Here is a 13,768-nt window from a genome sequence, read left to right as displayed (position 1 = left end):
GGTGTCCAGCTAAAACCAGCTTTCCAGCTTATGTTGGTCTTAGCTGGATTTTTCGGTATGGAAAAACAACACAAAGCACATTTGTAAAATTTGCTAAGAAAACAATTCAAATTCTATGGTTTTTCATTAAAAATTATGAACCATCATGTTTACTGCTAAAACCAGTTCAAAATGTTTTAAATGTGTTTTGTGTCTTTTCTCAGTAGGATTTAATGGGATTCTATTGCTTATCTCAACCTCAACAATACATTTTCATTAAAACGAATATAATTCCCATTGCAACCAACACATCCAATTTCTGTGATGGTTTCTAATGGGTTTTTCATCAGAGAATAAACACACAGATCTTTATAAGAGAGTAAATTAAACATGTGTTTTAGGTGCACAGATGCAAGCAGTGTATCGCTTCAGCTTTGATGTAAATCCCTCAGATGTACTTGAACTGGATGCCACACTGGGAGACTGTATACTGCACAACCCTCTTAAAGCAACTTCACTCTTTCAATCAGTGAGTTTCTGTACAAAATGCCCACCGCCTCCCCCAACAATTTACACTCTTAAAAATAACTTAAAAGGTTCAAATGTTTTTGTCGAGAGCCCCCATCCCTTTATGGCCCCCAAACTTAAAACTTGGAATTAAACAAAACATATTCAATTATACAATGTATAACAAAACATTAAATTATACAATCATGTGTTGTTGGTTAATAGCCTTATTTTTTAGGTTTAATTACACAGAATTTATGATGAATTCATATATTTTATAAATTGTCATAGATCCCCCTGGCACAATCTTGTGGGCCCTAGTTTGAGAGCCGCTTTGTTTTGGAAAAAACTTTAACAGACTATAGAAATGTTAAGAAAGAAATGTTTTTAAAAGGTTATTCAGGGAACAAAAAGAGGTTCATGGCATCACTGCAAAGATCCCTTTATATTTAGGAGTTTCTTTTCCAAAGTCAACACAGTTCTGGACTTAAAAATGTGAACAAATGATTTGAAGAAAATAGCACTTGTAACGTGTTCAACAATTGGCAACACTTACATTTTGTATTTTGTACCGACCTTGTGTTTTAAACAAAAGTAAATTGGCTGTTTTTCAGGTTTGTTTTCTGTCCATAAAAACACTATCACTTATTGATCACATAGAAACAGAAAACCAGGTATGTAACAGCATTGTAGTTTTAGTATATGCAGATTTCACTATGTGACTAAAATTCATCAAGCAAATACGCTTTTTTTTAGGTTAACGTTGTTTTAAAGCCAACACACTTGCCACCTTTTCCAAATTACTGTTTGGGTCTCTCCGAGTTTCCCCGTGGGTATGGTCCAATGAGACCTTTGGCTTTGGAGGGTCTTGTAATTGCCATGACACGTGTCACCAAATACACACAAGGGGCCAGATTTCTTTGCTCAGAAGAGACCTGCCCTTGCTCAAGAGGTAGGTAACAGAATTCATATTTTTAGATGTAGGCGTAGGTTTTCTATTTATGGGCTTTCTCTGTAACTTATTCAATCTGACAATTTGTCCAAAGGGTATCAACACATTAGAGTTCATGTACCAGGTGCCACAGAGTCAGCTACGGTAAGAAGTGATCTTTTTTGCTTTCTCTGCTCCTCTCCACTTAAAGAAGATGTTAAGTCTCGGGTATTAGGAGGTAAGGCTACAATAATAAAACAAAATATAATTTATATTTGAAAATTGATAACATGAAATCAAAATGTTAAAACAAAATAAATAAAGAATGCATACTCACTGTCAAGATATTTAATTATATACAGATAAACAGCTTGTTGAGCTCATTCATGTAAGAGCATTGGATGTTTGGGGAGTTCACGATGTTGCCTCCTTGAGATATCAATCTGTCACCCTTTTTCTAAGAGGTAGGACTAAATCCATTGTTTCATATCCTAAATGTTTTCTCCTTTCTTCTCATGGTATTGGATGTAATCTTTACCTTTAAATGATCCATTAATATGTAATCCAGTTGGCTTGTGGGTTTTATCCCTGATTAACCCATTTTCCTTAAAAAGCATGATGCCAAAATAAATAAACTGGTGAAACACATCCAATCACAGTGTACTTAAGTGTTTGATTGAGTGTTCCCGTCTCCTTCAATAACGTTTTTCAGTTATCCAGCATGAGAGGTCATAGATTCTCTGGACTATATTAGCATATGCTGTTGACCTAATATTAGTCTGGAATTCAATACACCAGGCTCCAGTTACTGAACATACATGTTAATAAATGTAAGGTACACTCATTAGGTAACTCATAGTGGAATCATTGTTTAAAAAAGCCACCAGTGTTTCTCTTGGCAGCCATATAGGTGGTGAGTATGTTTCTCAAATAACAACTGTCATTGTTTTGTTTTTCCAAATGTAATTAGATGAACTATGTAACTCCATGAAAATTGGACATCTGTACCGAATTGTGGGGATTCCAGCTCATGTACACCAGTGGCCCAATATTACATGGAGTGTAGAAGCTTGCAGTGTCCAACCATGGGCCCTCAAACGTAAGCTCTTGTTATTGTGATGTCATCAAAACAACCAACCATATACTCAACATGTCAAAGTAATTTTTCCTATCTCTCGTTCACAGGCCCCTGTCTGGTTAGCAACAACTTTCAGAATCTGCTGGCTGCATCGGCCTGTTCGCCATGGAGGTTTGCTGCCATTGTAGCCAACTCATTCGGTTCTCCTGTGATTCCACCTGGATTGTACAACACACTGAAACTGGGGTTACTACTCAGCTTGGTGCAAAGTGAAGATAATTCAGATGCTCCCAACCACCTGGATGTGCTTGCTCTTACTAGCGACACATTGATCATTGATAGGTCTGTCGCTTTTGCCTTTAAATGACGATCATCAATGATTTGTCCTAATTATAACAAAAGTGTCATATTATTTCTATTTCTTCGAAGGCTGATGAGATACAGCCTCCCCTTATCCTCACGTGGCATTCTGCATGCACCTACAGGAGAGCTGTTGGCATCTCTGTCTAAAGATGAACATGGAGCAGATACTGTCAACATTCATGCAGGTTCAGCTCTGCTGGCAACTGGAGGAGTCTGTGTTCTGGGAGACCTGACGTGCTACAAGAGAGACAAGATGGATGTGCTTCAGTCTGGTGCATAAATGTGCCACAAAGGCATAATGGACTCATGTGTAAACAAACCTAGATTGCTTTTATGTCTATGCTGTTTCTCCATTATCTGCAGCTCTTGAAAGCAGAACTGTGTCTGTTTTCATTCCTGGGAAAAAGTACGGTGATGATGTAGACCAGCAGATATCCTTTCCTATCCAGTGTAACTTCTGGGCAATAGCTGATACTGCCTCCGCCTCCAAGAGAAGAGATAAATGCGATGATGTGGTGCTGGGTGCTGCGGTAGGTTACATCCTATCTTGTTATTTAAAAAAAACTTTGCTTTTATTTAGAGAACAATTGGGAGTTTTATTTTTAGAAGTATGCCTATAAATAGGCCATGATTACATGTATAAGGAATGCTGGAACGCTTAGCAAATGACCCCACCTCTTTTTATATTTTGGAACAGAAACCACAGACAATGCAATCTATTTTAGGAGAGTTCCTTATGCTTGTTTGTGTCAATTGTACTTCAGTTACTCAAAATTGTATTGACAATGATTTTCATTTCCCTATTGCGTTCTCAATCAATAGATTTTATAGTTTTACTACATTTGTTAATCCTATAATGACAGATATTTACCATAAATGTAGGAAATGGGCTCAGTTCCCCGTCAGCTCGCAGAGAGATTCGATCTCCTAGTGCAGTGTCGAGAAATGAGCGTAGATCCTCTACTCCTGTCCATGACAGTGCACACCCTACGGCAGGCCATCTCCCCAGGAGAGCCCCTTTATCCAGCATGCATGCAATTTACTACACAAGACTACAACAAGGTTTACTAATATATGAATTATATATTTCAGCTGTTACGCATTCAGTAATAGGTTGTTTGATGTATTTACATGAATATAGGCAGCATCAGCTGATGACAAAGCCTATGTTTGTCTTTAGTTCTTGGCTCAAGCAAGAGACTTGAAGGTGGAAATGAGTCCTGAGGCAGAAAAGATGATCCATGGCTATTACATGGCCAGTCGCAGGGTTCGATCAGACTCAACCCCACGCTCATCTGTTTCAGTCACTTCTATAAAACTGCTGTAAGTACTGCAAAGTAAACATACATTTGATTTAGCTTTTAAATGTTTGATCACCACCAGTTCTGCCATATTGTACCACTAGAGGGAGTAGTCACATAGGACAAACCAGAACAACTGACTTTACATATCACTGGTTGTACCATCACTGGATGTTATGGTCAAATATTGGATTCAATCTTTTTTTGTCAACTTGTTTTCTCTTCATAAGAACGGGTTTTGCATTTGCTTTTCAAACGGATTAATCACAGTCCTAAATAAACTAAGCTTATGCACTTCAGTATTTCATTGGAGAGCATTTGATTGACTTTAATAAAAAAACCTTAGGTGCCCAAGACCAGATCAATGAGGCCTACAATTTATCAGTTCAAAACAAATCCTTAAATGAAATAAAAACAATCCTAAAACAAAAGTAGACAGCAACAAAATAAATTTGAGCAGTTATAATCCTTGCAAACAAAGTCACTAAATGTCAGTCCAATGCAATGTCATTTTTGGTAAGAGAAATCTCTCCAGGTCAAACTAATCCAAACACGAGGGGTAAATACAGCAGTATGCACTCATTGGAAGCAAGCTTTAGCAAAAGCATGGTTAGTTTTGTAAATGTATTCTGTTACATACAAATTTTCTCCAATAATAAAATTAGTTCATTTTGAAAGGATATGCTCCAAAACGTCAGCATCGATTTGCTAACATTTTATACTGAATGCATCTCCTTTGTTTTCTGGTCCTAGCAGGATTTCTCTGGCTCAAGCCCATGCTAAACTCAGCCTGAGAACACAAGTTTTAGAGGAAGATGCAGTCATTGCAGTACTGCTGTGTGAAAGTTCAGTCACCCTAAAACATGGTTCGTTTCCACAATTACTTTATGCAAGTTAACAATCAATACAGTACAACATCTAAAAAAATACAGAAAGAGTACAAAAAGAGTGTTTGCATTAATTTATTAAATTTGATGATTTGTCATACCACAATTAAAATTTTAAAGTCAAGATCCTGTTACAGTGCATGCATGCATTATTGTTTGGAATGAGAAAATGTGTCTTGGGAACGCAGGGGCCTCTACGCTTGCTTTTCCACCCGAAGCAGTGTTTCCTTGTGCTCTCCATGACCTGGATTCCCTGCACTGCCGAGATGTTACCTTGGAAGAATTACGCAAACAGATCTTGCATTTTGTGCACACCTATGCAACCTACATTGTGGAGGAATAGGATCAAGGTACAACACACAACCTATTTTAGTGTCAACTAGTTACTGCATTGACTTTTATTGTAAGTGTGTTAACAGGATGAAATGGTCTTGAATCAGTAATCCACAGATCCATCCAATGGCACTGCCAGCACCATAACCTAAACAAACAGAGGTGGCATTTTATTACATGAAATATGCATTTAAGCTTTGTCCTATTTACAGGGTTCCTACAGGTTTCTTCAAGTTAAATTCAAGTCTTTTTAAGACCTTTTTAAGACCATTTATATAAAAAATTAATACCCATTTCACGTCCCTACCAGCAAAGAAAAACTAAAATACTTAAACTTGTGTTCATTTATTTTTCCGATGTGAAATGGGTAAAAAGATTATAAGCCGCCAAGCAAGTGTGAAAAATTTTTTTCAGTAGGCCACAAGAAAGTTTGCCAAACAATGTTAAGTTGTTAAGGAATTTCTGAGATTTTCTTTGATTTTTCCCACTTCTCCTTTGCCTGTTGCTGTGTTGTGTTGCAGTCTATGATTGTGGTGATCTTCATTTACTGAAGGTATCACGTGTTCGCAGTATTTTGTACTGTGACCCGGGACTGTGTTGCGTTCTCAATTATTGGATCCGCCACTCTTTATTTATACTACTTTATTAAACAAACAGAGATGCAAACACATGTATGTTCAAAAAAGAGAAAGGTAATCTAAGCCCTCACACCCAGGCAAATATCCAGATACTTAGGCTACATTGCCACAGACCCCTGCCATCCCTACCAACCTAGGTATATAGAGAAAAATGAAATTCGAAAATCAAAAGACGCCGACATTAATTTGGAATATTCAATTTCATTTTTTATGTTAAACCAAAACTCTTATTGAACTATCTAGCACTTCTTCTTGCTTTACTCCTTCTTCCTCTTCTTCCTGGCCACCTCCTGCAACGTATCCAGGGCCTTCCATCTGGCTGCATTCATTTATATTAATTTCACATTATATTTCATAAATCCAACCATAAATGAACAAAGCTGACAATGTTTGTCAAAGCATCACAAAACACTTTACTGTTTTTGCACTGACATATGAAGCAATACTTGTGTAGATGACCCCTTTTATCAAACTCTTTTGAATACAATATGTATAGTATATTAATGATAGAAAGTGCAGGTCTAGAGATTATAAATGTAATCGGTGTGTTATGGTTTATGTAGTTTTCTTTCCTTTTTTAGATAGAGCAGGAGCAGTAAAAGTGCCTCTTTTAATTCCTCTCTTGCAGATTAAAAGAGCTTAATCCACTTATTATTTTAGATTCAAAAGTCTACTTGCTGTCCCAGTGACTGGTGACTTTATATTAGAGCTTTGCGTTTTTTATATCTAGAGTCAGCTTGAGCTTTGCTCGTGCAATGGGCTTAATTAACATTCACATTGCTTTTTTGCTACCATCTTTGTGATCTTTGAGCAAACTTTTTAGATATAAAAAGATGGTTCATTAATAAGAATATTATTAAACAAAGGGACGGAGAAAGAAAGTGCAGCGCGTGGTCGTGACTTTCAAACCAAGCCAGTTGTTATCGCAATAGAAACGGAGGCACGCAGCTTGAAACTGCACGTGAACATTAGCGCTGACTGACTCTGATCACGGCCGTTTTCCTATCGACTCGGGTTTTACACATAATGTTAATCGGACCCGGTCCTCCGTGAAAACCTCTATGCATACAACTCTGCTCAAGTTCAGAAACATGTTACGCTGAACTCGCTTCATGTCGCACCCAATTCATCGAGAAACAGAGAGCATGTGAACGTACAGCAGACTCATCGGGAGAGACACGATGTGCTCGCAACCAAAATGCCATTAATAATAAAAAGGCGCAGGCGCTGAAAAGCGATGTGTTTGCATCCCTGATTTAATCAAAATGTGGTTGACAAAGAAACTTTTAAGGAAAAATACAATATGGAGAAGTTACATACAGCACAATTTTTAAGACCCAGACATCAAAATTTAAGACTTTTTTAAGTCTTTTTAAGGTATTATTTCCAAATTCATAAATTCAATGCTTTTAAGGCTTTTTAAGACCCCGCGGGAACCCTGTATTTAAATTCTAAAAATGCTCAGTCTCACAGATTCAGCACCCCAAATTTAGTCTGATGGGTAAACGGCAAAATGTGGAATTCATCATAGCATGCTATTTTCCTGCAATATCTTCAACTACATTCTCTATAAAAGATGGTTAACTTTGAAACCAAGTTGTTACAGCATCAAAAACATTAAGCAACAAGTTAAAACATTACCAACCTTTCCAAGATTGCAATCCTCATGTCAACCTTCTCCAGTGGAAACATTTTACTTTGGTAGACTGGGGGATTAGAGGATAAACGCATTAGTAACATTAAATATTTAAAATGTGCTACCAAGCAGTCAACTACTCTGTTGTTGCTTCAGATAGTCACAGTGTCAACAACCCAATCTGGTCTGATGGGTAAACGGCGTAAAAGTGTGGAATTCATCATCGCAACAAGCTTTTTGAAAAATACAAGTGCCATTTTTACATAACCTGGTTCATGGATAAACTGCAATACATTAAAAAAAAAAAGATACAATGAAATGTACCTTACATCCTTAAACTGCCACTCCCATGTTGTAACGCTTCCCAATAGCAATGCTTTGATCTGATGAAAGAAAAACACACATTAGCAGTTACTCCTAAGTGAGCCACAGAACATTTAGAAAAAAAAAAAAATCAGCTGTTGCTTCAGATAGTAAGTGTCAACAACCCAGTCTGGTCTGATGGGTAAACGGCATAAATGTGGAAATCATCATTGCAACAAGCATTTTGAAACTACTATATAGTTACCTAATCCATAAAAATCTGGTACTTAATTTTGTTCAAAACTACAATATCAACATAATCGGATTTAATAGTAAAACAAAGAAAAGTTTATAAAGCAATCATTTTAAATAGCAAAAAAATTACCATTTTTTCTTTAGATGTCATTCTTTTAACATCCTTTCCCAATGGCAATACTTCAACCTGGATGAAAGAAGCACAAAAGAAACGCATTAGCATTAAATCCTTAATGATCTACGAGACGGTCAACAACTCTGCTGTTGCTTCAGATAGTAACAGTGTCAACAACCCAATTTGGTCTGATGGGTAAACGGCATAAATGTGGAAATCATCATTGCAACAAGCATTTTCAAATAAACAAAACGTATTCTGTACACAAAAACAAAAAGGGCACTTCAGTGTAGCCTGGCTCCGCCCTCCTACGTGCTTCCGCTTATTTTTCATTTCGCTTCAGCAGTACGTCTGGGATTTCTCTATAGAGTTTCGTTTTCTCCTGCAAAAATCTGCAGGACCAATCAGCGAACAGATGGGGGTGGCTAAGAACGATGACGTTGAGGTTGTGCGTCAGTTTGAGTTGTAGTTCAGTAATGGCAGCGGAGAAAGACGTGAGAAAAGCTATTCGGTCCGTTGTTGCAAAACTGCCGAATATACAGAAGTTAAAGCCGGAGCAAGAACCAGGTTTGCTAACTTTTGTTTGTCTGATTATTCGGACTTGTTGTTTCCGGACGGTTTCGGTGCATGATATACGTCACGACCACATGTTAGCGATTGGCTTTGGCAGATCCTGAGTGACTCTGGGCATATCCAATAGTTTTAAACTTAAACAATGGACCCTCCTTAATGGAAGTAACGCTTTGCTATGGAGCGTGGCCAGACTCTCTGTACAAATGAAATGAATGTACGAGAGTCTGGTTATACCAGGCTAACTTCAGTGTGACCCGGTCTGAGAAATCCAGGCTAAAGTCTCGATCTAATTTTGAGAGCATCAACACTTAATTTCATCTTTGATGTGGTCTTAGTCAATATTCAAGTTATCAAGGTTATTTTAAACAATGTTCTTTACATTACAGAGGATGATTTTGTATATAAAGCAAATCATCAAAATAGCTTTAACAGGGTTTTCACAGTCTGGGTCACACATTTTTTTACAGGTACAGTATCAGCAGAATCTGATAAAATCCATAAATAAAAGTAAATTACCATATTCCTTAAGATGTCATTTTCATGTCACCCTTCTCCAGCAGCAATACTTTGATCTGATAAAGGAAAAACAGAATGAAAACATTAGCACACAATCCTAAATTAAGTTGCAGGACAGTCAACTACTCTGTTGTTGCTTCAGATAGTCACAGTGTCAACAACCCAATCTGGTCTGATGGGTAAACGGCAAAATTATGAAAATCATCATTGCTACAGGCAGAAGAGCCCACAAGACAATTCTGCTTCCAAATCACGTTTTGAATACATCTTTTAAAGAATTGTAGCGCGATACCTTTACAATTGTCCTCTTCACTGTCTGCGACAAACATCATCTCGTACATCTGTGGGTAAAAATTATGATATAAATGTAACAGACAGTTCCCCTGAAAATGGTCATTAATTACCCCATCTTGTGTTTAGTCTATTGATTTTGTGTTGCCTTGTATAAAGAGCACTGAGGGAAGAGCCAATAAATGACTCAAAAAGATGACTGATGAACTAGAGGTTAAAGGGCACATGTAACACAGCTTGAGAGTAGACCATCCCACACCAGCACAAAAACCTGGACAATGCTAGTTCAACTCAAGGTCAGGACCTTTACCAAGACCACAGCACCTCCAGTGAATCAATGCCCTGATTACCCGATCCAGGTCACATAAAGCCCATTCCTAAACTAGGAAGGCCACACATGGGACAGCAGACCTATCCCGGACAGAGCACAGTCCTACCAACAGCAGAGTAAATGGCAAAGGGGCAATTTATCATTGGAAATGGGACACCCAACTGACAAAATGATTTATAGCGGTCCTCCTGGGATACAGAAAACTCTTTCTAGGATGCGTCATGATTACAACATGATCTCAAATCACGTGAATTGGCTCACCTTGACAATATACACTATTGATCACTCAGACCTAATACCGATTTAAAAGGTAGTAAAAACACAATTACAGGGATAACAACAAGCATCATGGCACCGAATGACTCATCACTAAAGAAAAATGACCGGTTAGTGCAAAAATCTTAAATTTCGCTTTTTAAAAGCTAAAAATACTTGCACAAAATGATTTAAATCAGTAACTTTGGTCATAAAATTTATTATGTACAAGTTAAATTTACATTATTCGCTTGCTGTGCAACATGCTTGCAACGTTAACCACGTGGCCAAACCTAGATGTCTGCAGCTTTAGCAAACGAGATTCTGATTTTACACGATGGCATCAAATATCACTACAGAAGTACCGATATTTCGGGTGAGAACCTTATTAAAAATGTGATCATTACCATTATTAAACGAAATATATGTTTACCTCGAGGTACAACTTGGAGCGCACAGCCGCTTTCTAACCCGCTTGGAGAGGAAAAGGGATGCGGCGCATGCGCATTTTACTTTTAAAGGGAACTTCCTCATGTGAGCACATGCGCAGATCACTTGAAGCAAAAGTGAGTGCGCTGATAAAGCTACAGTGATAAGCATAATACGCATTATGTATTTTGCTTTAGTATATTTTTATTTACACATTCATGTATAAACATTGCAACACAATAAAATTTAAATTTAAAGGATGATCCTCTTATTGTTTTAATAGGACACACGTGTAAATAAATGATTGATGTAGGATCTCTGTAAGCTCTCATTTTATTATTATAAGCTACTTTATTCTTTAAAATTAATACAGCTAAAACACAAGAAAAATATTTTTGAGAGATGCAGAAATATAAAAATGTAGGCTAAAAATAATAATAGAACTTGAATTCACAAAACTTTTTAAATGAGCAAATGGTGCATAACTAAAAGTTCAATTTTTACCGTGCTTGACAGGATCTTTTAGTTACACGTTGTACTGTTTTTACTGTCCATGAGAAATTTCACGGCATGCTGCAACTGCATGAGCTTTAAGACTTTTTAATTCCAACGCATTAGATTAAAATAAAAACAAAATTATTGTCAAGACATGCGCCATTTACTGTATGTGAAATGCCTAATTTCCAAAAGTTTTTGTAAGAACACACCCAGTATTGCCATAAAATTATGAAGTGTTTAGTTTAGTTTAGTTAAAATAATATTAATAATAATCTTGAGACCATTGTAATTTCAAGATTTTTTTTATTTATATTGTCCATTCCACATATACACAACCATTCACGTGAAAAAAGGAAGACCAAAGAAAAGGGATCACGATATTTTGTTGTGATTCTGACAGACCACTTCACATGACGAATGTTAAGTTATTCACACATGCCTTTAGTGCAAATGTTGTAACAGAAAGTGCATAGCCAACAGTTCAAGCATGACAGCTCATTAACGCAACACACGGAATTTCTGAGTACAATGTATAACCAACAAGTACAGAACTGCAGAGAACAGAAGTCTAAACAAAGATCCTGACCTTTTTTTTTTAAGTCAGGAAAAAACACACAATTTGTTTAATATTTTAATCTTATTTACAAATTTGAAATAATTAAATTAATATGGACATCCATTTGTCTGAATATGGCACAGTTCACTGTAACAGCTTTCTCCTTTCAATGTGAAACCATGAAGAGAATTGTATTTTTCCGCGTACCACAATCTTGTTACATTTTATAAACTGTAACTGAACAATTTGTGCATCAAAATTCCTGTTTTGGGGATCTCCAAAAGTCCAACTTTAACCTTCATTTATTAAAAAGTCATGTGCAAAGATTTATGTTTTTGATGACGATGAAGACGCCCCTTGATTTTCATTTGAGTTACCCAGGAACTGGCCAGTAGCACCGACATATAATCTTGAACGCATTGGCCATTTCTGAAAGACAAAATACCCTATAATTATGAATTTACACATTTCATAAATTGGACAATTTTATTCTTAAATCTGAATTTTCTCAACAAAAATTATGGCTATATGAAGTAAACTATTCTGGAAGACATTACCATAAACTGAAAGTTCATGCTTAAATATGTCTACATAGCAATATGGAAAATAAATTAAACACTTACTTTCACAGGATGTAAGTAACCATCGCCTTTAAGAGAGTTTAAAGCTTCATTTTGTTTTGTGTTGTCCCCCTCTTCCATGCCCTCTTCTTGCAAGGTTCTCGTTAAATGTGCTATGTATGTGGTTGCCAATATCAAGACGTCGAGTTTGGAGAGTTTGGTGTCCGGTGGCACAGACGGTAATGTTCTCTGTAGCTCGAGGAACGCGTGTCTGAGGGTCTGCACGCGACTCCTTTCACGCGCCGCGTTGGCTGCTGCGGGTCGCCCTCTAGCAGCAAGGGCGCTGGACGGGACCACCCTGGAGCGAGACAGGGCCTCTGCGCTCCGGCCCTCCGCGGAGAGGGTGTCAGGACTGGGGCTTGAGTTAGGGCTAGATGCGGGACTGTCATCCATAACTGTCACAGAACCATTAGCATCCATACGGATCGCTTGCCTTCCGACCATTGAAATGACTGTATAGCCTGGATAATGACAGGTCGAACAACGCATGTGTTTAATAAGCTGTATTGCACTTATGCAAAACATATTTGAGTAAAAACAAAATGTCATAAATGCATGCTAATTCATTTATAAAAATTAAAATAAATTAAGTGAGCAAAAAGTTTTAATAAAATAATTTCATGCAGTTATTCTGTAGTTAAAATTTGTAAAACTTAAATTGTCTGTAGTTTTTAAGTATACAAACAGACAATTTAAGTATACAAAGTTCTTATTTATTGCGTTAAAGTTACTAAAATAAAAAATAAATCATACCTCTATTGTCGTTTAAGTGCTGTCCTAAAAAACACACGTCAAGGCATTAAAACTTGTTCTCTTTGAGCCTCGTTGCACTGCTTGGCAAAACTCAAGTAGGAAAATAATAGTCCTTTTCCCGTTGCAAAAACATATATATGAGCAGTCGTGATAAAATACGTATATCCGCGCGCATGCAGGGTCCTCACCTGAATGAGTGCGTGAAGTCTCACGAGCCTCTAATTTATTGGACAACACAACGAGCTGACAAGTGTTTCACTCCTGTGCAATTAATCACGAGCCTTTAACACTCTGGCAACTTGCGCTGTTCTCTTCGTTCACATCGGTAGGAGGGCACAGTACATTTTCAAACGCCAGAGGCAGCATTTTAGCACAAGTTCACATTGCTGTGTATAAACTATAAGCTACAACTTTTTAAAAAATGCATAGAGTATGGTTCAGACAAGAATGCATCATTTCTATCTTTCCAGTTTTGTCTTTTTTTGTGAATTCTGATGTGGTTAACAATTCACGTTTTGTGCAAAAATTCAACACTCCTGAAGCTGCCAAACGTGTCATTTCAATTCTAGTCATGATGAGATGCATTTGTTAAATGCACCTTGCTGTCGATGATGTTTCAA

The 13,768-nt window shown here is 37.2% G+C and overlaps 2 protein-coding genes and 1 long non-coding RNA gene across 5 annotated transcripts; 1 reads left to right on the top strand and 2 right to left on the bottom strand.

Annotated features, from left to right (window-relative positions):
* Window positions 1–388: 388 nt before the first annotated feature.
* mcmdc2 (minichromosome maintenance domain containing 2) lies at window positions 389–5,219 on the top strand. The gene is made up of 12 exons (XM_065258259.2): window positions 389–508; window positions 1,101–1,160; window positions 1,243–1,438; window positions 1,533–1,655; window positions 1,780–1,881; window positions 2,388–2,516; window positions 2,603–2,837; window positions 2,925–3,130; window positions 3,222–3,388; window positions 3,741–3,920; window positions 4,039–4,181; window positions 4,913–5,219. The coding sequence occupies exons 1-12, from the start codon at window positions 389–391 to the stop codon at window positions 5,055–5,057; spliced, it is 1,806 nt and encodes a 601-aa protein (XP_065114331.1). The 3' UTR covers window positions 5,058–5,219.
* A 165-nt stretch (window positions 5,220–5,384) lies between these two features.
* LOC141281414 (uncharacterized) lies at window positions 5,385–10,799 on the bottom strand. 2 transcript variants are annotated; one of them, XR_012335714.1, is made up of 7 exons: window positions 10,726–10,799; window positions 9,708–9,756; window positions 9,416–9,471; window positions 8,342–8,398; window positions 7,978–8,036; window positions 7,663–7,723; window positions 5,385–5,527 (listed from the first exon to the last, which is right to left on the bottom strand). It is a non-coding gene; the product is annotated as an uncharacterized lncRNA (long non-coding RNA). The 2 variants fall into 2 exon arrangements; XR_012335715.1 differs by having other exon boundaries at window positions 7,983–8,036.
* A 703-nt stretch (window positions 10,800–11,502) lies between these two features.
* Window positions 11,503–13,558, bottom strand: tcf24 (transcription factor 24). 2 transcript variants are annotated; one of them, XM_065259017.1, is made up of 3 exons: window positions 13,149–13,558; window positions 12,399–12,856; window positions 11,503–12,204 (listed from the first exon to the last, which is right to left on the bottom strand). In XM_065259017.1, exons 2-3 carry the CDS (start codon window positions 12,837–12,839, stop codon window positions 12,103–12,105), a joined length of 543 nt encoding a protein of 180 aa, XP_065115089.1. In that variant the 5' UTR covers window positions 12,840–12,856; window positions 13,149–13,558; the 3' UTR covers window positions 11,503–12,102. The 2 variants fall into 2 exon arrangements, with proteins under 2 accessions (XP_065115089.1, XP_065115088.1); XM_065259016.1 differs by lacking the exon at window positions 13,149–13,558 and having other exon boundaries at window positions 12,399–12,896.
* Window positions 13,559–13,768: the final 210 nt, after the last annotated feature.

The sequence above is a fragment of the Paramisgurnus dabryanus genome, chromosome 22 (genome assembly GCF_030506205.2).
Source record: "Paramisgurnus dabryanus chromosome 22, PD_genome_1.1, whole genome shotgun sequence".
Classification (NCBI taxonomy): Eukaryota; Metazoa; Chordata; class Actinopteri; order Cypriniformes; family Cobitidae; genus Paramisgurnus; species Paramisgurnus dabryanus.
The sequence above is the reverse complement of the archived record's forward strand: the minus strand, read 5'-3'. Positions and strand labels throughout refer to the sequence as shown.

What these genes read in the sequence shown, in the direction of transcription:
- mcmdc2 (XM_065258259.2), top strand. Translation starts at nt 389, where the DNA reads ATGCAAGCAGTGTATCGCTTCAGCTTTGATGTAAATCCCTCAGATGTA. An exon ending in TGTCACCCTTTTTCTAAGAG is followed by an intron (nt 1,882 to 2,387) that starts GTAGGACTAAAT and finishes AAATGTAATTAG; the next exon opens with ATGAACTATGTAACTCCATG. An exon ending in GACACATTGATCATTGATAG is followed by an intron (nt 2,838 to 2,924) that starts GTCTGTCGCTTT and finishes ATTTCTTCGAAG; the next exon opens with GCTGATGAGATACAGCCTCC.
- tcf24 (XM_065259016.1), bottom strand. Translation starts at nt 12,884, where the DNA reads ATGCGTTGTTCGACCTGTCATTATCCAGGCTATACAGTCATTTCAATG. An exon ending in GTTACTTACATCCTGTGAAA is followed by an intron (nt 12,205 to 12,398) that starts GTAAGTGTTTAA and finishes TTTGTCTTTCAG; the next exon opens with AAATGGCCAATGCGTTCAAG.